Source organism: Kryptolebias marmoratus, linkage group LG9 (genome assembly GCF_001649575.2).
Source record: "Kryptolebias marmoratus isolate JLee-2015 linkage group LG9, ASM164957v2, whole genome shotgun sequence".
In the NCBI taxonomy this organism is placed as follows: domain Eukaryota; kingdom Metazoa; phylum Chordata; class Actinopteri; order Cyprinodontiformes; family Rivulidae; genus Kryptolebias; species Kryptolebias marmoratus.
The window spans coordinates 17,549,429-17,574,742 of NC_051438.1; the positions used below are offsets into that span (position 1 = coordinate 17,549,429).

At 39.7% G+C, this 25,314-nt stretch overlaps 1 protein-coding gene across 2 annotated transcripts in view; it reads right to left on the reverse strand.

Moving 5' to 3' along the window:
• The window catches only part of LOC108243075 (protein diaphanous homolog 1), an 89,469-nt gene that overhangs the window by 15,439 nt on the left and 48,716 nt on the right, over positions 1-25,314 (reverse strand). For both annotated transcript variants that reach the window (XM_025008600.2, XM_025008599.2), the window contains 4 exons: positions 2,068-2,166; positions 1,851-1,945; positions 1,222-1,323; positions 221-460 (listed from right to left, as the gene is read on the reverse strand). In XM_025008600.2, the coding sequence (XP_024864368.1) occupies positions 221-460; positions 1,222-1,323; positions 1,851-1,945; positions 2,068-2,166 (536 nt within the window). The remainder of the gene's footprint in view (positions 1-220; positions 461-1,221; positions 1,324-1,850; positions 1,946-2,067; positions 2,167-25,314) is intronic.

Below are 25,314 nucleotides of genomic sequence, written 5' to 3' on the forward strand. Positions count from 1 at the left end.
AAATCTCAACTTAAAACCCACCTGTTTAGAGTTGCTTATGGCTAAATTAGGGTTAGAGTGCGGGTTTTTGATGTTTGTCTCTTTCTTACTGTTTATTCATTGTCACATGCTGTTTTTATTTTGTTTTTTAATTATGTAAAGCACCTTGAAATGCCTTGCTGCTGAAATGTGCTATACAAATAAAATTTGATTTTGATTGATTGATGTGTTCACACTTCACCTTGCACAGGTATGATATGGAGAAGCCGAATGCCTTTCCATTCCTGGAGCCAGAGTTCATATAGTTCCCAACAAGAAGAATGATCTGCAGCAGCTTGGCGAACTTCTCACTTTCCTTGACCTCCTCGCAGGCTGCTGTCACAGACACAACATCTGGCTTGATGTTGTTCAGCTGCTCCTCAAACTGCAGCTTGAACAGGATGGCCTGAAGCCGTGGCATCAGGCGCTTCACGCTGGACATCTGGAGAAACGAGAGGAATTTTAAAGACCTTTCCTGACATGGCTTATAGCCACAGTGTGTGTGTGTGCGCAAATATATGTGAATGAATGAAGGGGATTTCATCCATAACTCACACTTCCACACTTAAACAATATCAGCTTTGTTAAACAACAGTATGATTCTGTGTCTAACACACTGGCTGGAAGACAACGATCGCAACATTTTCTACACCTCATTAAATGTCAGATATTTGCCCGTCTTGTTTGGGGTTAGTCATACCATGTTATTTGGGAAGTAAAACAAAAGATCCAGAAACACTTGGATAACAGCATAATTTGTCTTTTTAAGTTTTAACCTAAATATGGAACTTTTTAAAACAAATTAGAGCTTCAAAAAAAAATCTTTTAGGGGCATTTTTATGAGGGGCTAAAGTAATGGCACATTTGACCTAAACAATGTTTCACAAACAGGTGTGGGATTCTTTTTGATTTATTTTTTCTTAGTTAAAAATATTAAGATGTCTGTAGTTGATTAGAATTGTGATTCTTGCAGCTGGAAGTTTTAGCTGTGAACACAACCTGTAGTCAAAGAACCTTTTGACACATGAATAAAAAGTATTATTTAATTTAAAACTTTGCTAACTTAAACAATTAAAATTGACCGGATACAATTAGCTTTAAGTGTCCAAGTATTTCTGGTCCAAATTCTCTACGTAGTTTTACTAAAGGCCGCTGTCCATCTTTTGAGAGATTTTTTGTGCTTGTGTATGTTTGCTTTCTTACCACTACTCCAAACTGTTCAGACTCAGCCAGATCATCATACTCATCCTTCATCTCTGCCAGAATAGCCAGTTGATCTGGTGCTGGAAGCTGTTTGACTAGGTTCTGTGGGGGATCAAAACGAAAATAATTTGTATTTGTGTGAGCCCAAAGCTATTCTTGACCCGAATGTAGTCTGTAAAAAACAAAAACTGAATGACCCACAAAAATGTCCTCAGAGTATTTCTAAAACTGAATGTGTGAGAAATTTGTAACTGTGACAAGCACACAGCCGTAATTTTATTTGTCCCTTTAAGGACTATATTTATGACATTTCTTTCTTGTTAAACTAGGGTCTAACAAAATAAAATTAAAATGAACTTATCTGCAAGGATCTATTATCAAGGTAGGCAATTTTATCATATGTACAGATGAAAACAAACAAAATGAAAAACAAAAACAAAAAAAACCCACTGTCCTCCCTTACAACCACATCTAAAAAGAGCTGAATCTGGACAAAACTGATTTATTCTGAAAAACTTCATGCCAAAAAAATAATACAACCTTTCACAGCTCTTGTGTAATAGCATATAGAAGTGAATCTATACACAGAAGTGTTTAAACAAACACTAAGGTATGTCTGAACTTCGTACCTGAACCATGGACTCTGTGAGAATCTTCTCATCGACTTGCAGGATGGCGTTTTTAATCTGTTCGTATGGGAGACGAAACGACCCCAGGAAAATGGCTGTGTGAGGAACATACAATTAGCAACAGGCCTCATTTCAAAATGCCTTTCAGTAAAGCGCTTTCGGAAATTCAACCCAGAAGGTAAAGTCACTGGTATGATGCTTTGTCGGGTGGACTTACAGAGGTTCTGAGAACACTTGGAGTCAAGAACCTTCAGCTCCTTCACCTTCTTCTTCTGCACTTGCTTTTTGTCATCTCCACCATCCTGCTCTTTTTTAGCTGGAGGGAAAGACAGAAGGGGAGGGGAAAAAAGGGAGAAAATGTTTAATGTATGGGACACTTGAACACAAATAATTTTAGAAGGAAAGACAGGAGTGAAAGGAGTTGGCTTTGTAATATATAAAAAAGTGGATCAAAGGAGTGGATAGAGGATGCATGTGATGCATATAAAAACTGACAGCCTTGGCGCGGCCTTTAGTTTTCTCACTCTCCCCCAACTGTTTGATGTCGAGAAGGTGTTGGATTGTTCTCTCAGCAGCCTTGGGTAAGACTGGACTAACATAAAATGCCTGTAAAGCTGTGCGTAATGTCTGGTGACTTTGGGCTTCTGAAATATGGCCAGACATTTGTTCACTGAAGGGCATTTAAAAAAATGGCAGCATAGTTATGCACATACACGTACACTGGGAGAGAAATACTTTAGATAAATTTGCTCTGACAAGGTCAGGACTGGGACTGTAAGGATATGTCAGAGTGTGGGGGTGGACGTGAACTAGATGAGAATTAGGAGTGAAAGACGAGCAGTCACATGGGTTTGACCATAGAACAGCTTGCTGTATCGAGGCACATCAGGTCTAAGGGCAGCAGAAGTCAGGATGTCACATCTGTTCTGCTTCCTGTCAATATTATTCAGCCCCCCAGATGATTACCTGAAGGTCACGATTAAATAATAAATGTCAATTCCAAAAATGACTTCAGTAGAGGAATAAAAATAATCTTAGCCATCTTATCATTCCGTTCTTCTCTTCATGTCTTGAACAATAATAAAATGTTGACCTTTTCCTTTGACTCCAATCTCTGATTTAGGTTTTATCTTACAGTAGGCCTCTTTACAACCTTTTTTTTCCTCTTATCTTTGCAAAGAAAAGAAAAACATAAAACAAGAGACACTGTTTATATGAAAGCCAACAACATGCAGATGCAGCATGTAGAATGTTTTATATTCTGGGTAAAAAATTATTCTTTGAAGGAATGCTGCCTTTCATGCCAGAGTTTTAAAAAAAGATGATATTATTTTGAGAAGGGAGAAAGTTATAGCCATTTCGGTGCAACCCTGACACGATGCACAACTGCATGTAAAAACCTCACATGATGTGTCGGGGAAATCTTTCAGCTACTACTACAACAAATCTGCGCTCAATATTTGCAAACCTGACTGACTTATAACCATTTATGTGTTTGCTAAAGTCAATTAGCTGTGGCTGGCATCTTGAATTAGGGTGACTCCAAAAGTTAATGAGTTGGAGACGTACATCCAATAATTATTTTCTGAGATTTTCGTTCAAATCCAGCCAGTGGTTCATGAACTATTTTGCTAACAGACAAACAGCGCTGATGCAGACAGTAAATACCAAAGTTCTGACCAAAGATCTCACATAATGTGTAGTACTTGAAGCATGTTTTGTTAATGACTCTAAGCTACCACCACAGAAAATTTTAGCTTAGTATCTGTAAAATTGGCTGAGTTACAGCTACTTTTGTGTTTCTATTGGTCAGTTGGCTGTGGTGACCATTTTGAATTGGATTGGCTCCAAAGGTTAATGTTTATATTAAGCAATTCTCAAGAGGTATTGTCAATCAGGACTATAACTACTGGAATGTTTGTAAATTAATGGCAGGTAATTGTACAGACAAACCTTCTTCTCATTACTTAATTTCTAGTGTTATTATTTATTATTGGTTTTGATTAGTTTTTTGTTCCCCCAAATATTTAGCTTCCTGCACTGCCTTCCTTCTTGAAATTCATGGTGCAGATTGATAGACTCGTCACAAACAATCTTATTCAAACAACAAGGTAAGCATTCAGCACAGATGGATAATTACAACAGCAAAACAACTCATCCATTCATCTACAGACCCTTCCATATGTCCAGTCAAATGATACTTTGTCTCAATGAGAGACGGCAGTCTGCTGGACAGTCTGTTAATTACCCGGGCTCCTAATGAGCAAGTCATCGCTCCATTTAGTCACAAACACACACACACACACACAGAAGAGTCTGTCAGTGGACTGAGGAAAGAAGATGCTTTGTTTTACTCAGTGACAGCTTCAGCTTCAGGAAACTCATCACTCAGAATCAATCATAGCTTATTTCCACCGTTTCCATAAAGTTTGGATTGTTTAAAGATAACTAACTGTGCTCCTCATTACCAGAAAAAGCTCTATTGTGTGTCTAACACTTTGTTCATACTCCCTGTGGAGCAGGAAACTAAAGCAGGAAGGCAGCCCTGACAAACACACCGGATAGGAAATCTATCAGGAATCTGAGCGGAAGCAACATAAACATCTTTACACAAACACATGATCACATTTAGTCACAGCTGCGAGGTTAAAAAAGAAAGGAAGTGACACCATTCAACAAATAAAAACTAATGTGTAAAAGTTTTAAACACTCCTAATTCCTTTAAATGACACGTCCAAGGAGTGAGATCTTTTTGTAATCATTTGAAGTAGTCTTTATCAAGAGTTCGCCAGGCTTTCTGAAGGTCCCTCAAAGGTCTTCTTTGGACTTTGGCTGCTCTTTCAAGCACTTATTGTCTAGTTCTCAAGGCTTCCCATTACAGTGAATCTTACAGTTTTTATTTAAAAAGAGAGGGGGAAAAAGACAAGAAAAGAAGAATTGGGCCTACAAATCTATCTAAAGTAGATAAACAGTATCACGTCTATAGGATATAAGACCAAATACCTGACTTGGGACCTGAGAGACACATCATCCTTCAGCTGATCATCTACTGTATGTCAAGTTTTCAGCTAATAGCCCTTTACGGTTTTGTGTTAAACTGTACTGTATTTGTTATAATTCATAAAGTCATACATATGTTTAAAAAAGAACACAAATTATGTCTTTCTGACAGGCTGCTAGTGTCAAAGTGCCTAAACACCCTATTCAAAATTGGTTGATCATCCGTGACAAAAACAAAAACAAATAATATTAATAAAAACCCTGGAAATGGTCATTTACTAGGCTGAAATGTGTGGAAAAAACGACCTACTGGCCTCAGAAAACTTTAAATTCTTTGTCAGAAAGTCTGAAGAGCAAATGATGAGTACTGCAGATCTGGCTTCTTAGGAAGAAAAAAAAAGACGAATGACTCAAGATTTTTGCACTGTACTGGACAACTACAGATAGAACAAGGAACATGGAGACTAATTTGACCTTTCATCTTTAACTTCAGAAGTTTTTTTTCACTAAAGAGAAATAACAAGACCTTAAGTTTTTCATTATGACACTATAAACTTAAATACAATAAACACCTTCAACATAAAAACACACACACAACACAGATATTCATCTACACAAGATAATCTGTAATCTGTAGATATAGAAGTCCAGTTTGTGTGTGAAGGACTAGTAGAGCATCATGTCACTGGGTCAGTGTGTGTGTGTGTTTCAGAGAGACAGAGGGTCAGTAAGGATGAATGTGTGTCAATGTACAAAGCAGCAGTGCCAGCTGTGTTTTAGCCAATAGAATCAGCTGTAGTTATGTTGACATAGCTGATTCATGAAATGGGGTCTGGTGTGCAGACTGTAAAATGGCTGCTCTGTGGTTTCCACGTGCCCGGCCAGCTTTTTTCATTTGTGAGCTGATGGCACCTCTAGTGGTGGCTATGGAGCAGCACATCCTGTTACACTTAGTCATTGTGGGGGAGGAAAGGCGATGACAGAGGCAGAACACACGTCTGACTAGACATACACACACACACACATTTACAAGCACATAGGGGAAATAAAAAACACTTATTAAGTGGAGGAATTCAGCAATTGAATGTTTTAATCTTGCAGCATTTTTTCTTTCTTTCTTTTCGCTTCTATAGTCTCACAAAACAGCATCTATTCTGGAAACAAACCAGCACCCCTCTTACACATGCAGACACACAATCCTCTTTTCCTGGAACACCTCCCCCTCGTCTTCCCAACAGCTGCTTGGCACCAAAAGATTAAAAAAAAATGTGTGTGTGTGTGTGTACATGCACGCAGAGACATACGAGTTTGTTATGAGAAGAAATTCTTCCACTCCTGACATCTGTTTTTAATTAGGTGGAGAGAGACCAAAAAAAGCAAAAAGTTGGACGAGAGGAAGTGAAGGAGGGGGGTCAGCAGAATCACGAGGAGCCAAATCACGCTGAGGTCTTTGTCAATATGTAACTAAGTATCAATGTGTGTGTGGGTCTGTCTGTCTGGACAAAGAGGAGTCTGTTTATCAGCACCGAGTGTGCCCTTCACTCCGTTCCTGTTCTCTTCCTTTCTCATTCCCTCACTCCTTAAAAGGAGAAAAACTCAGATGGAGCATGTGGTGAAGCTTGAAGAAAACAAGAAAGGAGAGTGAAAGAGGGCAGAGAGAAAAGGAATGAAGACAAAGAAAATAAAATAAATGTATATAATGCTTATCTAAAAAGGTCAGTGTGAACCTAAAACCTCCACTCAAAAAAAAAAAACTTTTTGCCCCCTCTCAGAAAGCAAAGCCTTTTCTTATTTTCCATGGCTTTTTCAGTCTTTTCATGCAACCTATTCATCCTCTCATTACCACTCCCTGTTTGTGGATCTCTGCGGTTTATTTTTAACCCACTAAAAGCTTTCAGATGATGTGCTCCACTGTATATTCGTAGCATCGGGAGAGTAAAGGCCCTCTGGTGGCAAAACGAATGAAAAGCGTCACATTAACTGCATGCAACTTCAAACTAACTTTTTCCACTCAGCATTCCAGGCCTGGAGACTGTCTAAAAAGGAACGGAGGAGAGGGTGTTTAGTTTCAACATTTATATCCCTGGGTTGAATAGTTTGGTGGAAAAAATGCTGCCTGAATTTGCTCCAAATAAAGAACTGCACACCAACACACACACACAAAGCAAATCTTTTGCCAAAGTTTAACAAAGTATTTGAGACATAACTTGGAGAAAATCATACATTTTCATTTTAGAACTTTAACAGCTGTTAAACTTTTAGCACTACCATGGAATTAGACAAAGAAAACAAAAAAAGGAGGGGTAAAGTCTTCTTTGTATAAAGTAAACAGAAGGGATGGCAGACAGAGGGACAGCTGTTGCTTTGGTCCCTTTAAACTTTAAATGTCCAACATTCTGTCATCCTCTATATAGGACTGTTCCTGTTACAATGTTTGACAGAGGAAGAATAAAGAAGTTTCCACGGTAACCTAAGGTCTGAAAGAGCCCCTTCATCCTGTTTTTCCACTGTGAAAGGAAACGAGGAGAAAAGATCCCTGCCTGTGTGTGCGTGTGTGCGTGTCCGCGGGCACGTCATTGTGTGAAAAGGACCAGATGGCAGGGTGGGGCAGTGAGGAGGGGGGACGGGGGACAGGATGTGGGAGGGCCAGGATGCAGGGGGAGGGCTCGTGGGAGGGGCTAAGACTGTGCTCACATGCGCTCCCCTGGCGCATGAACACTGTAACTGCAGCTGACATTATTTTAACTGACCCAAGTCAGACATTATTTTACATTAAAATACTTAAAAATGGGCAACACTTACATCTATATCTACTGAAAAAAAGAAAAAAAGGGGGCTAGTTTTAATTTAATGTTCCAGCTTGACCTGCTGAAGGGAAGTCAAAAAGACAACACAAAGAAAGAACCCAAACCTGTTATTTTTGCCTCATACCTAAAGTAATAAAACTTATTTATTTTTAGTTGGAAATGATTCTATGAATATCTCAAGCTTTTTTAGTAAATATTAAAGTATATAAAAAAATCGTTGCTTTAAATAAAAAATAAAAAAACTGTTGTTTTTTTGTTAAAGGTGTTGTCTGAAATTTACAACCATAATTTTGTAATTCAAATTCTTTTTTGTAATTTTTTAGAAAAAAAATTGATAAATTACATCACATACATTTTAATACATTTTAAACAGTAGAATTTCTGTGGTTTAAATTATTTTACCACAACACCTCAAATAGTTACACCTGATAAAATACATGTTTCATATTTATCCATCTGTTGGACTTTTTTGTAAAGTAAATAAATACATGAAATAAAATAAAAAAAAATTTACCCTGCCATTAAAAGTAATGTTTTGCAGGATACAGAACATGGAAGCACTAAGTGTAGTGCCTTCAGTGAGGTTCATGTGTGGACTCACATTGCCCTCTAGTGGTCTATCTGGTGAACTGCTGCCGGATGAAAAGGTTGGCAAACACCTGGATACACTGTTTTTTGAAAAACTCAAAAAAAGTTCACACAATATAGTACTTTTTTAGGCATATGTGATGCTGGAGGGTGTACAAAGGCACATGGCGTGGTCAGTTTGTGTTTGTATGGATGTGAGTGTTTGTGTTGTTCTCTCAGGGCCAATATGACCTCTCTCTGCTCTTCTGGCCATGAAGGTCTTCAGCGATGACGCACCCATGGCATGTAACGGCATCACTGATGAGACACGCACACTAGCACACAGAGTATGCTGCCCGCATTACTGATAAGGTGCATTATAGTCAACACATCGACACAGCACTACCTTGAACTTGAATTTGCACTTGCTGAAAACACACAGACAGCCAATAAATCCCAAAAGCAAATAAGAGAAGACACAAAGCCCCCCCTACCCCAGTGCACGCACGCACGCACACACACACATTGAGGGAGAGGTGAGCAGCTATGGTGTGCTTATTAAATCAGTCCTATATCAGCTAGTCTCCTTGGGACATCAGAAAAGATTTACTACAGCAATTACACTGGCTAATTACAAGGAGGAAAGAGGGAGTATGGGAGAGCTACAGAGTGTAGAGGGGAGAAGAAAAATCAAATCGAAAGGCGCAAGAGCAAATAAAGGTGTGAAAACTGAGACGATGAGAGAGCATATAAAGCAGGGAGACAGAAGTTTAAAGGACAAAGATGATGAGGAAGTGACCTTGAGCCACCTGCAACACCTGAGCCTTTAATGTGGTACACAGAAACAACAAAAACACACAAAGGTTCATTGTTCAGACTCACAATGCAATTGTGTGTGCCTGACTAAGTGAGTGACTCACTGTGTGTGAGAGTAGTTTTTCTGTGGGGCTATGATGTTTGTTATTCAAAGTGTGAATGCCCTTGATGCTGCACTGGCTTTCACAGCACAGGGCCCCCTCTATGGAGAGCAGAAGGAATAGCATCATGGATATCTATCAATACTTATTCTTGTTTGCTGAGATATGAACAGCATGATGTGACATTTTGAGATATTCATAAATGTGTAGCTGTCTCTGACAAAATGAAATCAGTGCTTTTATACTGAGTATTACCTGTAAAAGCAGACAATACAAATTCTTCATACTTTCTGTCAAGTAAATCAGATGTACATGTCACAGTTCCTACAAGGTCAGACTTGAGCAACACAGCTGAAGTCCTGTATCCGTTGCCTTCCTATAATGTACTGGATTCCCTACCAGTCAAATGTATCATTCATCCTGACTGCTTCTATGATGCATGCAAAACCATGCATAGTCTCATTTACATGAGCAGCGCAGTAGAAATAAAAACCTAAAAATTGGGTTTCCATCTCAATTAGAAAAGTTAGATGAACTCTAACACACGTGCACCCCATGAGGCACATTTGCCCTGGGCAAAGAGGATTAGGTACTGCACTCCTGTCAGCTCTCAAATATTCATTATTGCCTTATGGAAAGATAGCAGACAGAGTGAGTGGGAACCAGAAGAAGCGAGAAAAAGGGAGGGAGGGAGGGAGGGAGGGNNNNGGGAGGGAGGGAGGGAGGGAGGGAGGGGAGGGGACATGAATACACGATAGACACTTTCTGAATGCAAGCAGTTCTGACCTATGGAAAGCAATATAGATGAAAGGAGGACAGAGGAAAAATGGAGGTCTACACGGTGTCATGCCGTGGAGGACAGTTAAAAGCACGTCACAGAGCCGGTGCACACACTCATCCCGGTAATCCCTCAGTTTCCATCGTCCCCTCGTCTCAAACCATCCATCCTTTCTCTAGTCTTTATCTCTGCTTCAGTGATGAGGACAAAGGCAAGCACTCAATCACTTGCCCACCCGTCCTCCCCCTTCCCATTCTCTTGGTCTCTTCAGGCAAGGCTCACAGGCCTGATTAGCAATTGTGACTTGACCGCATGGTGGAAAGATTGGCACACATGCACAAACACACACACGAGAACACGCACAGACACACAAGTTTATGTGCCAACACAAAAATGTGGAAAGAAGCAGGACAAGGGCCAGCTTTGCTAGGTCTGATTATCCCTTGAGCAAGGCACAGTGTGGGAGCCAGAAGGAAGGGGAGAATTTTGCTATTTTTAATGTCAGTCGTCACCCACAGGACACAAACATATATTCACGGAGACTTGAATGTCCCGAGGCAGAAGAACTGTGCTGTTTTCTGGTACTTGCCACCACATTTTATTTAGTCAACATATTAATGTAATGAAGCCAAAAACGAGAGACATGATAATGAAGAGAGAAATGGCAAACATATGAGAATAGCTATGGTAGAAGGGATATAAAAAAGGGAAGTACCAAAGTCATGCAACTTCAGAGAAGGCAGTGGTGGAGGAGAGACAGACTGGAGCAAAAAAGAAAAAAAGATTCAAGATGATATTATCTGGTCAATAAAATACGGTATAAATAAGAGAAAAAATAAAAATCAGATCTCAGTTTAGAAAGACTGCAATAGTTCCTGTTATTAACACAGGGAAAAAAAACATGCAGTCTCCAAAATAAAAATCCATGTAATTATGTTTTACAATTAAGTTTAAGTCGATAAAATCTTAATTTGGATGATCAGTCTTTAATCAATAACGCACCATGACATGTTTTCCTAAATTGCTGCTCATTTAATTTAAAACTAAAACAAAAACTGCTCAGCCATAAACAAAGAACTAAAACTTTCAGAAGTCACTTCAGTGACAAAAACTGCTTTGGGTTTTCTTAATTAAGTCTCAACAGGCTTTCTGTGTTTGGATTTCAACACTTCGTCAATTTTTTTTTCTTTTTTTGCCAGAACCTCTCACTCTCCTTCAAACAGCCTGGGAGGTTTATGAACTGCAATCTACAGGTCTCTTCACACATGTTCTCTGGGGGGGGTTACGGTTGAGCTTTGTTGAGCTTTGTTGAGCTTTGTTGAGCAAGGACAGTCAATTCCTGAAACCACTCCATTTATGTCTTGGCTGTGTGGTCATCATTACTATAAAAGGTTACCCCCATTTTACTCCCCCCCCCCACCTCCCATCTTTCCATTTAGGCCATACTCTCTGTCCCTTCTGCTGACAAGTATGCCCGTAGAACGACGGTGACATAATGACTCTTCACTGTGGAGACGTTACTACCCAGCAGATGAGCAGCACCTAGGGTGTGTAAGATAGCATGCTTGAAAGAGTTAATTTTTTTTGTCTCTTCACACCAGAGATTTTTTTCCTCATGCTCTTACAATCCTTTAAAGATCACTTGTCAAACTTCAAGCATCATATAAGCCTTTCCCCCCCACACACACAAGTAGCTTCTATCTTGTCACTAAAAGCCTGCATGATAAAGTGCTGCCAGATTGGTAGACCTTCTGGCAAGTTCTACAATCTCTGCAGAGGACTTCTGAAGTGCTTTTAGAGTGACTGTCCAGTTATTGGTCACCTCCTTGACAAAGGCCCAAGGCTCTGCTACTCAGTTTGGCTGAAAGGCTACAGTTAATAAGAGTCCTGGTGCTTCCAAACTTCTGCCACTTCACAATTACTGAGGCCACTGTGCTTCTGGTCACACTCAAAAGTTTACAGATGTTGTACACCCAACCCCTAATCTTTTCTCCGCCTCAGTTTTATAAGTGAGATTTTTCCGAAAAGTTTTTAGACTTGGTTTTTTTCTCGACATGAGTAAACATGAGCTGTGGTACCAATTTGTAGCGCTTTTCTAAACTAAGTCCAATTCAATTTGCCACTGGTTGACTTCAATATGTTCCACGCTAAACGGATAATTAAAACAAGCAGGATGCAGCTGCTTCTTTTTGTCAATGAGGGGCTTTTAGTTTAAGATTTCTAGAAGAATTTGCAAATAAAAAAAATATTTTGTTTTTAAGGACTGAGTGCAGACATGCATGATGTGTTCAGATTAGTCAGATTTAGTCCTTCCTAATATGCATACAAAGCTCAAAATTAGATGTTTCTTTTTCTTTAACTAATTTGAATCTTCAAAAAAGTGAAAGTGGAAAGATCCCATAATTAATCCTGCTACGGCATTTAACTCTTTGGTGAATTTGTGTTTAACAATGACATTCTTTCTTCCACACATTGTGTGAAAACTACTGCAAGTATTTAAAATGCAAGAAAAACAGATGATCGTAGTCAAGCTAAGCAGCTGGAGGGGATGACAGCCACAATCTGGCAACTTCCACCTTTACTTGGGAAGCTGAGGAAAAGTCTACTTCAAAAACCCGCTGGGATGCTGCAGGGTTTCCAATTTATGAAATCCATTTTTACCTCTTCTGAGTAAAAAAAAATGAAAAAAACAATAAACACACAAAATAAACTAAACAAGAGAAAATGATATTTAAACAGAGAGATAGACATGCAAATTCTCTCCAAGAACATCTGTCTGCTGGCCTCTCCTAGGAGTTGGCTGCTTTCGGGGCGAGGCACACAAAGCCACAAACAAAAACAGGGACTTCACAAAAAATACACACCTAATCCCGCCATGTGCTTAGTGAGCCATCAGGGGACATGTTGCCAATCAGACAGCTATGTGAGGCTGGCCGAATGAAAACAATCAAGGAACAACACACAATATGGTTCAGAAAATGTGCTTATGTGCACAAGTGTTTGCTTGACTGAGCCAGACCAGTCGCTGTCCTCACCTAATTCATTCCTGGAGGGAGTGTGTGAGTGTACAGGCATTTCTTAAGTCTTCCCTGGCTAAAATGTATTGATAGCAAGGGTGGTACATAAAAAAGCCAATGTTTTAGGCCTCATGTTACATCTTGTAACAATGAAATACAGCAAAATGAATATTATGAAGGATAATCTTCTGTAATGCTGAGCTGCTTTTGTGCTAAACCTACAAAATGATCTACATGTGATATTTATTTTTTTTGTTTCTGTTGTTGTTTTATGAAGAGCAGTAGTATAGTAATATAGTAGATAAACCTCTGACAGAACAGCTCAGAAAGTAAAATACCAAAATATGACAGAAAGTCAATAAGTTCCTCCCCCCAAGTCTTGTAAAACAAAGACAGAATTGTGTTTTTATTATTCTACCTGTTGTTTATACAGTGGTCTGGCTTGTGTGTGTGTCAAGCAAGCTATCGCTCCTATCGCCGTCTTGTCTGTGCTCACGGCTCACTGAGTGTGTCAGTCTGCATTGCTCCCCTTTCAGAAGCTACTGAGAGATGGCAGCACCATTAAAATTTAACCCACTATCTCAACACTCACCGTGCACTGACGAGAGAGGGTGAGAGAACAGCAGGGAGAGATACTCAGGCAGACATACAAGGATATACAGGAATGTATCTAACCACAGATATAAACGCATGCGACCCCACACACACTCATTTCCCAGGAATCAGTCAGATGTGATAGCGAAAGATTGGAAGCGATGGAGCGAAAGATCCCACACAGATGGAAAGTAAAGAATAAGATGGAGCAGATTACCGCTTGGAAACCACACACAAGCGTGATGTCAAAGCTGCTATGGAAATGAATGGCATCAATTCACCGGAGGAAATAGAGAATGTATTTGAGCCTTACTTCCTATCAGTCTGCACTTTCCTTCCCCCTAAAGCCACTTTTCTACACTTTCTATTGCTTTCTCCCTCATCAGCTCGAGCTGCTCATTCCTGCCCAAGTAATCCCTCTTTTGTTTTCCCCTCCACTTCTCTCAGAATCTATCACTCTTTCTGTTCAATATTTCTGGCACATTGCTTTTTTTTCTTCTTTTTTTTTTGTCCTCGCTCCATCTCTCTAGTCTTTCCAACACGGTCCCTCTCGTGATCTGCTCTAGTCTCTTCCTGCCCCAGTGGAGTGTGGGATAGCAGGCGGTGCTACAAGGCCTATGGTCTCTTAATTAAGAAGCAAGGCGAAATGAGGCCACAGTTAACAAGGGCACGCACACACACACACACACACACACGTTTGTACTGTTTGCTTATGAGGACTCACATCTATAGTCCTAAGCAATAAAAGGTTAACTGTGGCTATTTGATGTGACCCTTGACCCTTTCATTTAAACTTGAAACATTTACTATAAATGAAAGCACAAACAATTCCTGTGTCACAAATAAAAAATATCAAACATATCACTCTACTCAACGACCTTCGCTCATCAAGTACTACAACTTATTGCCTCACACATAAAGTCACATTAATGAGAAAAAGTTAGGCTCTGGGGAAAGGTTATGAACAATTAATGTCTGTCCTGTTGTAACAAGCTCTTTGAGAGTTTGGAGAAAGTTTAATTCTGACTGGATTGATGAGCAAACAGCAGGTTGAGCAGCGCCAAGACCAAAGTGGATTGCTGCCACCTTGAAAAAAGTTTAATATCCATAAATTTCGTAGTGGTTCATGTGAATGCTATTATATAAACTTTTACAAATCTGTCAATTTTAACTTGGACAATTATTTTGTAAGAAATATTATGCCGGAAGTTTTAAGACGGCAACAATCCACTTTAGTTTTGGACTTGCTTGGACTAGTTTGTCAATCCCAGTCAAAACTAATCTTTTTCTCCAAACTGAGGTCATTAAAGAGCTATCAACAATGGGTAATATATTTGTTCATAACCTAATCCCTTCTACAAGAAGCTTGAAAATATGCTTCCAATAATAGAGAGCAACAGACTCTGGAGAACATCAGTGTGCTCAGGTTTCTCTTCCTCTCTCTCTCCCTCTCTCTCACACACACACACACAGACACACAATTTCCTCCTCATTCACACATTACAACACCTAATCAGAGGATGAGGACCTGGGTTGAAAACTGCAGGGCTAGGACTCAATCAGCTACTGCAATCAGACACAGGACACACACAATCACCCACCTTCTCTTACCCACATACATACACACACAGGATGACACACTCATAATAAGTCTGGTGCTGACGGACGAGAGGAAGGCCATGATATTATTCAGTCTACCTCATCACCACTGTAACCAACACACACATGCAAGCACACGGCGGAGGCGGGATGGAAGTAGCTATTTTTGAGTGCATGCGTGCCTTCTCTGGGAAGGTGACTTTGGGCTGGCTGGAGTGGTAATTGGGAACACATACAGATGCTTTCTTTTTTTCCCCCCTTTCGTCTTCCCAACATTCGCCCCAAACTCATTTGCCCCCTACTCTCATTCCCACCAAGCTGCCAATCTTTACCCCAGTTCAGCCGTTGTATGTGATTTCATTTCCAACATAAGTGAGCGGTGAAGAGAGAGAGAGAGTACTGAAATGTGACGGCAAGAAACAGATAATTGACTAAAAAAAACAACAAGGGCAGAACGAGAAAAACGTTCAGACACCTAACATGAAACCTGCAAATATTACCCTTTGACCCCTGCACACAAAAACATAGACATGCTACTGTGTATATATCATTTAGTTAGAAGGGGAGCAAGGCAAAAGTGAAGGAAAAATACACGAAAATGTCACTCAGACTGTCACCCTGATCTTTCCGTCGAGACGAATGCAGACACATGCACACACAGAGTGCAATGGCCATCTCATTTCCTCAGACGAGTGACATTTTCTCTCTTTCTCAGTCTGCCCGTCTACACTCCATCACTGTGGTGATAAAATTAGCATTCCTTTCCTTCCTCTGCCTCTCCCTCCCTCGATTCCTGGACCAGAGGTGAGGACCACAGGGACAGAAGAAAGACAAAAAAGAAGAAAGATAAAGACATTAAGAGAATGGAAAAAGAAAAAGCCTGGGAGAGATGTGAAGACAACAAACAAAAGGGAGAAGCCGAGTGTGATAGGCAGAGGAAGAACAAGGACAGCAATGAGCGACAGCAAGAGAGTAAAAGATACATTCATGTTGTGGACAAGATGCAGACTTGTACAGAGAGTAAATGAGGGAGAGAAATATCCCCTCAAGGGATTCATATCACCATGACAACCCTCTCCTTTCTCCTTCGCTGTCCAGTTGCACAATGAACTCCGCGGCTACTTTGCAGGACCCTAATGTGGACAAAATATCTACTTACTATTAAGCCTGAATGAACTAATTGCGAAAAAGAAGTTCCAACATGCTTTAAATTTGTAATGTCACACTATATTTACGGGAACTCGGAGAATATTCGAGGTTCATGAGTTAACATCTGGAAAATGATTGTGAAGCTTATGTTATTTACTCTGTGTGAGCACGCTTTGTGTATTTCAGCAGGTGCACAAACAAGCTTAAGTGCACATCTCTTCATGAAGAGGTTAAAGGGCCCACAGAGTGTAATTAAAAGTCAGAGACACAGCAGAGTCCTTGGGAGTGATTGCAGCACGAACTGGTAGGAAAAATAATTAAAACAGAAATGAGGCAAAAAAATAGAAAATAAAACTGACCTTTAAAAAGAGACTGAGACAAACTGAAATGAGAAAGGTAAAACGAAAGACGGCGTGGCAGGAGATAGAAAGAATTAGATTATGCTGAGCTGAACTCTAAAAAAGGAGAGAGGTGAGAGAAAGAGGAAGAAAGGAAACAATATTGGACTGAGATGCTTGTGGGGGTGGGCCGGAGGGACGGACAGAAGAAACGAGAGACACAAGAAAAAAAAAAAAAAAGAGGCAGAAGGAAGAAGAGAGGAAGAGAAGGAACAGAAGAATTCTAATCAGAACTCTGAAGAACAAAATAATAAGGCTGCCTGACAGCAAATGTCAGCTTGGGGAGGGAAGACGATGGAGGGAGCAACAGAGTAGGACAGAAAGAGAGAGACGGAAAAAAGATTCAGAAAGAAAAAGGAGAGACAAAAAGAGCACAAATAAAAATTCAGGATGAGAAGGGTGGGGTTGGGGGTGATAGAGACACTTCCCAATCAGTGCTCCCTCCACAAAGAGGCAATACAATCTTTCTGATGCTAAGAAGCAACACAACACCAGGAAAAATATTCCCCATCTCCCACTGGAGGGAAACAGATCTGCCGGGTCAGGCAGGTGAATCCTCATATGAAAGTGTATATATGTGTGCGTGTGTGCGAGTATTTGTGTGCAGCTGCACTAACGCACTCACTGCCTGGCTGCGAAATGCTGCCCTTGAGTCAACCTTGACTGGTGCTTCACTCAGTTTCAGCTAAGCTGCTTCAAATCAAATCAAAAGCAATCTCTTTTCCCCTTTTGTTATTTTTTTATGACTTAATGGGGAGATAGGAGCTCGACAGCCTTTCAGAACACTTACCGGTATAAGACTTTCGACTTACGCTGCTCAGTTCAGTCTTTGCTCCACAGATGAGGTACCGAAGGAGAGGCAGCAAACTATAGAAGTAATAAATATCCTCTACAGGAAAGGAAATTGTTCCCAAAATGCATTTTTGTTTCATCACTACCTTGACAACGTATTTAATCTGTTTGCCTTGTTGTAAAAACAACTACTACAAAGAACTTTTAAGTAGTTAAAATCCAGTGTTGTACTGTTCTCGACACAATCAATGTGCTTTAACAGATAAACAACTTTACTTACAAACAACTAGGGTTTTATTCAGCTGTTAAATTAGAAAGAACGAAACTGAAGGCAGAACTAAAAACAAATTGCATTGCCATAAATTTAAACTTGTAAGGCGAAAAATTTTATTTCACAGCAGAGATCATTTTTCAATTCATACTGCAACTGTGAAGGTAGATGCTATAGTCAGTGTCAGCTGTGTTTATGAAGTTTCCTTTTTAAGTAAACTGGAGCAAAGCCGGAGAGTTGTACAATTCATAACACATTAAAAACTGTCAACATATATACAAAGTAAACAAAACCACAACAAAGCCTGAACTGTAGCGTCATATTTAAAACATTTAAAGCATCAAGATTTCATCCTTCTCTTGCTTGAGATTTAAAAATGCACGAGTCTGACTTGAAAAAAAAAAAACTTGTCATCAGATAAAAGCTTTGCATTTCTGTTTGGCTTGAATTCCATGCCTTGATCACTTTAGTGCAAAAACAAAAGTTGCAGCTTTATACAGGGGGTAAAACTCAAAACTTCAATATGAACTCTGAATGTATATTTTAAAAAAAAAGAAAAAGTAAAAAAAAGGGGGCACAGTGTCTGCCCAACTTTAACTCTGCTGGTATATTAGAGCTGATGAACAACTGCTGATAAACTGTTAAAACCTTCTAGGTGGAGCTCTTACGCTGCCAATTTTGTTCCAAGAACATCAGTTTGTAGATATTTTAATAGACTTCTTAGAATAATTGTTTGACTCAAAGTACTGCACTGAAGAATTTTAACAAACCCATCACTGCATACAGAACAGTTCAGGGTGAGCGGGGTCAGCACTCACCTTTACTTCCCTACTGGAAACGTCTCTCTAAATTATACCTCTGAAATTCTGTCTCAGAAGTAACTTTACTTTAGCTACAGTCTTTAAAATTCAAACCCTCAATAGTGTCAAAGAGCCAGGCCAAAGCCAGCAGTGAATAATATAATATATGCATAATGTCAGGGTGAACATAAGCGGTGTGAATCTTAAAAGGAAATCAAACTTTAATGAGTTAAACAGTTTCTTTCTAGATAACCCGAGGTCAATGAGGGGGAGCTGAAGTTCTTCAAAAGTAAAAATCTCAGATTTTGCAAAAGTCAGAAGTTACATGACACTGCCACCCGCCATGACAGCCTCCTTGATTAAAAATGTGGCACAATTGTTGTTAGAAAACCAATTATACAGAAAATGCTCTTCTAAAATGCTTCACCACTCTTGCAGTAGAGGTGCACTTGTTGAATAAAATAACCAAAAAAAACCTTTTGTTACATGATTAACTGTATTTGTTCTTACATGTCATTTTTCTGCTACAGTAATCTAAGCAGCTTACTCATGCAAATTACAGACTGGCAAATACCAGCCATCTACAAATAGACAAAATGTTGCAAAGGTACAAAGCTAAATCTGGAACAGTTGAGTTCTGTAAATGTATTTATTGGTTGTCATCATCCAGGCATCATTAGAAATTACGTACAACCGCATTTTAAAAACAACCCTGTCAAGCATTTGTGTGAAAAATTCAAATGGCACATATTCATGTGGGCATTACATGCCATTACATCATCATTAAATTTTAAATTGTCTGCATTACAGCAGTTCGGGTATTTGCCAACCGTGGTGACATTTCCGAAAACCTAGACAGATTTAAACACTTGAGGAACACTTAGAAATCATAAACTCAAACAAAACTGACAAATCTGGATTAAAAATAGGTACGACAATTGCATTCAACTAAGTTAAGGCATCTTGGCAGTTATCAAATCCTTTACAAGGATGATACGAAAGACTTTTCCCAGAGCTAACTCTTAGTAGGAAAATCTAAATAAGAAACATGACATCAACTACTAAGAAAGTTATACCTACATTTCCCCATAAACCCCAGTTTTACTGTCACACTTAAACCATCTACCACAGTAAGGACATCTTCCCAATCACTTGCTCTCCTATTCTCTCCCTCGCTACACCTAGTGAGTAATGGCAGGAGCAAAGGATAGTGGCAGAGAGCCATAAAAGTGTAATTTGCTCCATTTTCCTCCGGAAACCAAATTCACTTTCTGTCCTGCATTACAATCTGTTAACATTCAGATGGCCAGCGTTGCAGACAGGGCATTACCCGCCTACACTCGCTACTAATGACCCTCAAAACGGACTGCACACCACACACACATCACACATGAGCGAAGAAGGCGAGGACACGTAGTTATGAGCAAAAAAAAGTGTACACGTGAACACTTCTATGTGCACAAACACACAAATGCCCAAATTCTTGCTGTAATGGACAAAGAGTGAGGGCAGAAAGGGGATGAAACTGCAGAGAAAAGTGTGATTCTCTGAATTAAACATAATGACTTCATAACTCAATTCTTTTTCTCGAAAAAAAGGGCAATCTCAACTGCCCCATAAACCTTTCTACTCTCTTAAACGATTTCTCCTCTAATGCTCTGAAGGTCTTGCTCATATTTTTTTTTCCTTTTTCTTCCTTTTGTTAAATTTTCCAAACTCTGTCCCCTTCTTTCCTCCCTTTATGCCCTTGCTCACTTCTTCCGTGCCCACTTTCTTCCTTTCCTCACTTCTTCGCCGATTCTCTCCCACACTCTCATCATCATCCCACCCTCACAGCAATCCTTTCTCTTTTTCTCCATCCCTATCCTCCATTTCCACCACTCCTCTCTCGGGGAGCTAATAGCCTCCTCCTTTGTTCTTGGAGAACAGCAGGGAACAATGGCGGAGTGGGGCTTGTCGTTGTGGCAACAGGCAGGAGACAAGAGGGGGGGGAGGGAGGAAGACAAAGAAGAAAGGCAGAGAGAGAAAGAGCAGGCACAGAGGGGATGCTGGTTGTTAGCTGGGCGGCAGGGAAGCGAGCGCTGGCTAATTACACTCGTTTCTATGCACACCGCAATTAAACTCTGATGCGCACACACATGCACGGTCCACGCTCAGAATATCCTTCGCCAGCCACACACACTTCCTCAGCAACATCAGAGAGAAAGTGCAGGCGAGAGAGGAGGTGGCAGAAAAAAAAAAAAAGACAAGAAAAGGCTATTTTAATTTGAAGCTACTGTTCTTTCAAGCAGCAAAGTGAAAGTTCATTAAACTTCCAGCTGAAATACAATAATCTTATTCAACTCTATTTAAAAACTGAACATTAATATTAAGGTATAAAAAGGGCTCAGTGACCTCCTCAGAACCGCACAGTTACTACCTTATCCTTATAGTCAAACACCATTTGTGTGTTTCCCTTTTGTCTGTTGTATTCTTGCCTGTCTATATCTACAGAGAATTAATTTTTTATCTATTTAATCAGCTCATCTGGAGCTGTCTCCACAGGATCATCTTCCTCTCTCAAGAGATGGGGCGCCGTAACTTGATGGAAATTAACAAAGTGGGGACAGAGTAGGAAGTGTGTGAGAGGCTGAGGTGACTGTGGGAAAGAAAGAGATGGGAATGGGAAGACTCACATCCAGGTCATAACAGTCTGTAGGGTAGAACCAATCTCAAGATTCTGAAACAACCCAAACCTTTCCATCCATGCCTCAACATGCTTTTCCATTAACACACATCTGAGACAAACATGTGTTCTGCATTGGCTGCCTGTCTGTTTCATTATTCATGCAGCTTAATGCTTGTCCAAAGTGTGCACATGGTTTAGTGGTAGGAGGGCAAAGGAATGAGCCGCCACATCTCTACAATCAGCTGATGCATCTCTCACATTCAGCCTTCAGTGATCGCAAAAATATTTATGTATATTTATAATGATAATGTGCCATACACGTGCCCAGAACTGTACATATATGCACAGAAAGCACAGCAAGAACACACACAAATCCAAGCTGCCAATGAGGAAGATGAGGAGTGAAAGGAGTCACATTAAACAGGCAAACTTATCCCGTTTCGCTTTCTTAGCCTGAATCCATTTTCATAATGCATTAAAACCACCGCTGAGAAGAGAGAGAGACATGGAGGGAGGGGGGGAATGAAAAAGCGGGTAGAAGGATGGAAATGCAGAAAAATGGGAAAAAAATGAAAAGAAAAAAAAGAGGGTGGGGGTGGGGGGGTGGGCTGAACGCATCCACAAAGTAATCTAAGGCTGGTGAATGTATGGCTATGTGCAAAAACAAGATACGGATGAAGGGAGTGTAGAACTAAGAAAGGAAAAGAGTTCGTCTGGAAGCCAAGATACGGGAACAGAAAGTGTCTGATAGAGACACAGACAGATTAGGGAGGTGGATAAAAGAAGATGGAATGCACTGATACAACCAGCGAGGATGACAGCAAGAGATGGGGGAGATGATTTAGTTACAAACTTTGATTGTGTGCGTTATAAATGCCTGTGGATTCCTTTGCGTGTGTTTGTAACTGGGCCTGTGTATGTGTGTCGTTATAAAGTGGTGAGGGGCAGAAGGTTTTCTGTTTCAGCACCAGCAGGCTGATGAGAGTTTGGGGCCAAATGGCCTGAAGGCAAAGCTGGCCTTGTTACTTGTTTTTTCTTCTTCTTCTCACTGTGTCTCTCTCGCACAAACAAAAATTGTGCTTCTGAAACACTAACAAGCTTCATGACACAGAAATGATTTAGTTAAAATGTTGAGAATTAACACCCACTTACTTTAATAATAATTATTTATGGTAATGAATTACAATGTAAATACATTCTGATTTCTTTCAAGCAGTCCCTACCAACTGATATTTTATGGGGGTGGGGGGTGGGGATTCATCTTTGGAAGGATCATTATAGAGCTTTGATTTTATTATAGAATCATGTAATACTTAGGGAATAAAAACAATTACTTGTCAGTCTGTGCTATGGCATGAACAACTAATATAAGCTTTCAACAACATAACGGCTTTTTATTTTATACTGCATACAGTAATCCCATCCTTACAATTGACAGATAACTTTATCTTACCTGGTCAGCACACTGAGTGTGAGGGATTAATCTAATCAGTCTACTACCTGTCAGGCAAGGCAGATGTCAAATTTCCTACAATATTTCAAAAAGAAATGCCAAGTGCCCTTGGGTTTGAAGAGTTTGAAGATACGAATGTACAGACTAGTGATGTAGATTTAATTCCCATGTGATTTTACACTATGACTGGGCAGCAATAAAGTAGTATTTTTGGATATTCCAAGCTATGATAGCAACAATTTTACTTTGATTAAAAACTCTGCTGCAAAGTTTTTGCCTTCCATTCTCAATCTTGGAAACAGTGGTGCAGATAGGTTTTAAACTGACTAGTTGTATTTGTGCATGAAAAATGGAATTTCTACACAACATCTTGTCCCTTCATGCTGAGCAGTGGTGTTATTTTCACCATATCAACACCTACTGTTTAGGAGTGGGAACGCAGTGAGTGCAGTTAGTCTCAAGTATCGACATAACAGTATCTCTGGCATGTTGATGTCACAACTCGCTTGTACCATAATCGATGCTTAAATAAATATTATCAATTAGGCTGTCTATGTTATGGCCAAAAAAAAAAAATAACTTGGGTATCTATAATGACAAAACCATTTTATAATAGATAAGCCAAACTTTTTAAAAACAAGAATATATTTCTATCATTTGTTATCAAATGCAACTTTTAAAATAGTGCAACAGCCACCAAAACGGAGAAGAAAGTACATGAGCTAAAACCCCCGGCCCCACCTCTACAGCACTGAAGGACAAGCAGAAGCAGAGCAGACTGGTTATTGTTCAAAGCCTGTGATACATGAAAACGACAACTGTAGAAGTCTAACACTCACTTTCCCTCTGTGCACAACAAGCACACTTAAGGATCGTCTCTCTCGCTGCAAAGTTCAAAGCCTGCTGCAACACACCTGATAAAGTCAACATGCTGAAGCCACTTATTTCTAACAAAAACCCTTTAGATGTGGCATCTCGAATTTGTAACCTTATGAACCTTTTTGTTTTTCCAAAACTATTTATTTATTGTAAATACTGTTGTTCCATGATGCAATAGCAAAATATTGTGTGTTATACAATCTAAGAACTTGCGGATAAAATGAATAAGAAGTGCTTAAATTGACCAAACACTGCAAGCAGTAGTAAGTCAACATGGCAAGCCATTCTAGGAAGATAGCAACAACATATACAGAAGTATAATTTGAGGAAGGCATAAGAGTAAAAAAAAACCCAACCCTACTGTAAACAAAATCTTTGATAAGCCCATAGTGGGAGTTCTGAGTTAGAAATCTTGAATGGAATAAATGAAATAAAATAAGTTTGTATTAAAAGGATTGAAACTTGCAAGAACTTCCTGTTTCTTCAAAGCAAAGACTGCATAAAAACAAGAAAATTCTTAAGAGTCTTTAAATCTTTGCCTAAAAGAGAAGCTTTACCCATTTAATCTGTCCTATCTAATTTTTCTCTCTCCACAGTCAGGTTTTCAGACAAGTTTGATATGATCGATTGATAGATCAATATATATATACACACACACACACACTAACAATTACAGGCTCATATTTTGGCACAGTAAGTGCCAAAAAGCATTAAATCAAATATGAACTTTGTTACATTAACTGATTATTTGCTTCTTGTCTGGTGGAGTAAGAGTTAAGAAACAACTTTAATAGAGGATGAGAAATCCACAAGCCTATCTCTTCAGAGTCATTGGTGTGAAGGCTCTTTCAGACACACCTGACAGAGACAGTGCTGCCAATAGTGCCAGAGGGAACAAGTGAGATGGAAGGTGGCAGACAGTGTGAAAGAAAAGGGGAAGACAGCTACAGAATAGAGAGAAAGAGTATATAAATCACAGGGCATGAAAATATGGGTGTAATGGATAATGGTGAGCACAGTGGCAACAGGATGACTGACACCAAGTTAACTATTGGCTGTGTGTGCTCAAATATTTGTTCTAGAAGAAAGTTGGAGACCAAGTTTTTGAATTTGGCAGTTACGATGAGTGATAGCAGCACAGTGTGTGCTAAAAAATTAAACAGACATTAATAAAAGCAATATCATTACGCCTTGCCGAAGGGGAAACAGACCTCACCAGTACCAGCAGAGAAGCACGTTTGAAAATTACAGGCCAGGAAACGCTCATGCAGACATAACCAACCACATAACTCATATTACAATCTTCCTGCTTTTACTGTCTCCCCTTTTTCCTCCTGCTTTTTTATTATCCACCATCTAGTCTATGAATCTTTCTTTAAAACTGTTGCATAAGATTAATCACTACGGGTATATACACCTACATCCACAAATAAGCAACTGGATGGCAAGAGAAGGTAAAGCATTGGAAGACTAAAAGCATTGTCTCAAGGACAAAGGTAAGCTACTCAGCTCAGCTCTGAAAGCAGAGATACTTCATACAGAAGAGAGGTAGACTTGAGTCAAGCAACTGTAAGTACTGCACCTCCCCAGTCGCACTCTTCACCACTGAAATAAAGAGAAACTATGAAAAATGGGAAGCCAGACACAAAATGGACATCCAGAGTGGTGCACCTGAATGCTAGAGCCTCCTTGAAAGGGAGGCAGAGCTATAGAAATCTCTCTCATCTTTCTCTCTTTGACAAAGCCAGGCTGGGAGGATGAAAGACCTGAATGAA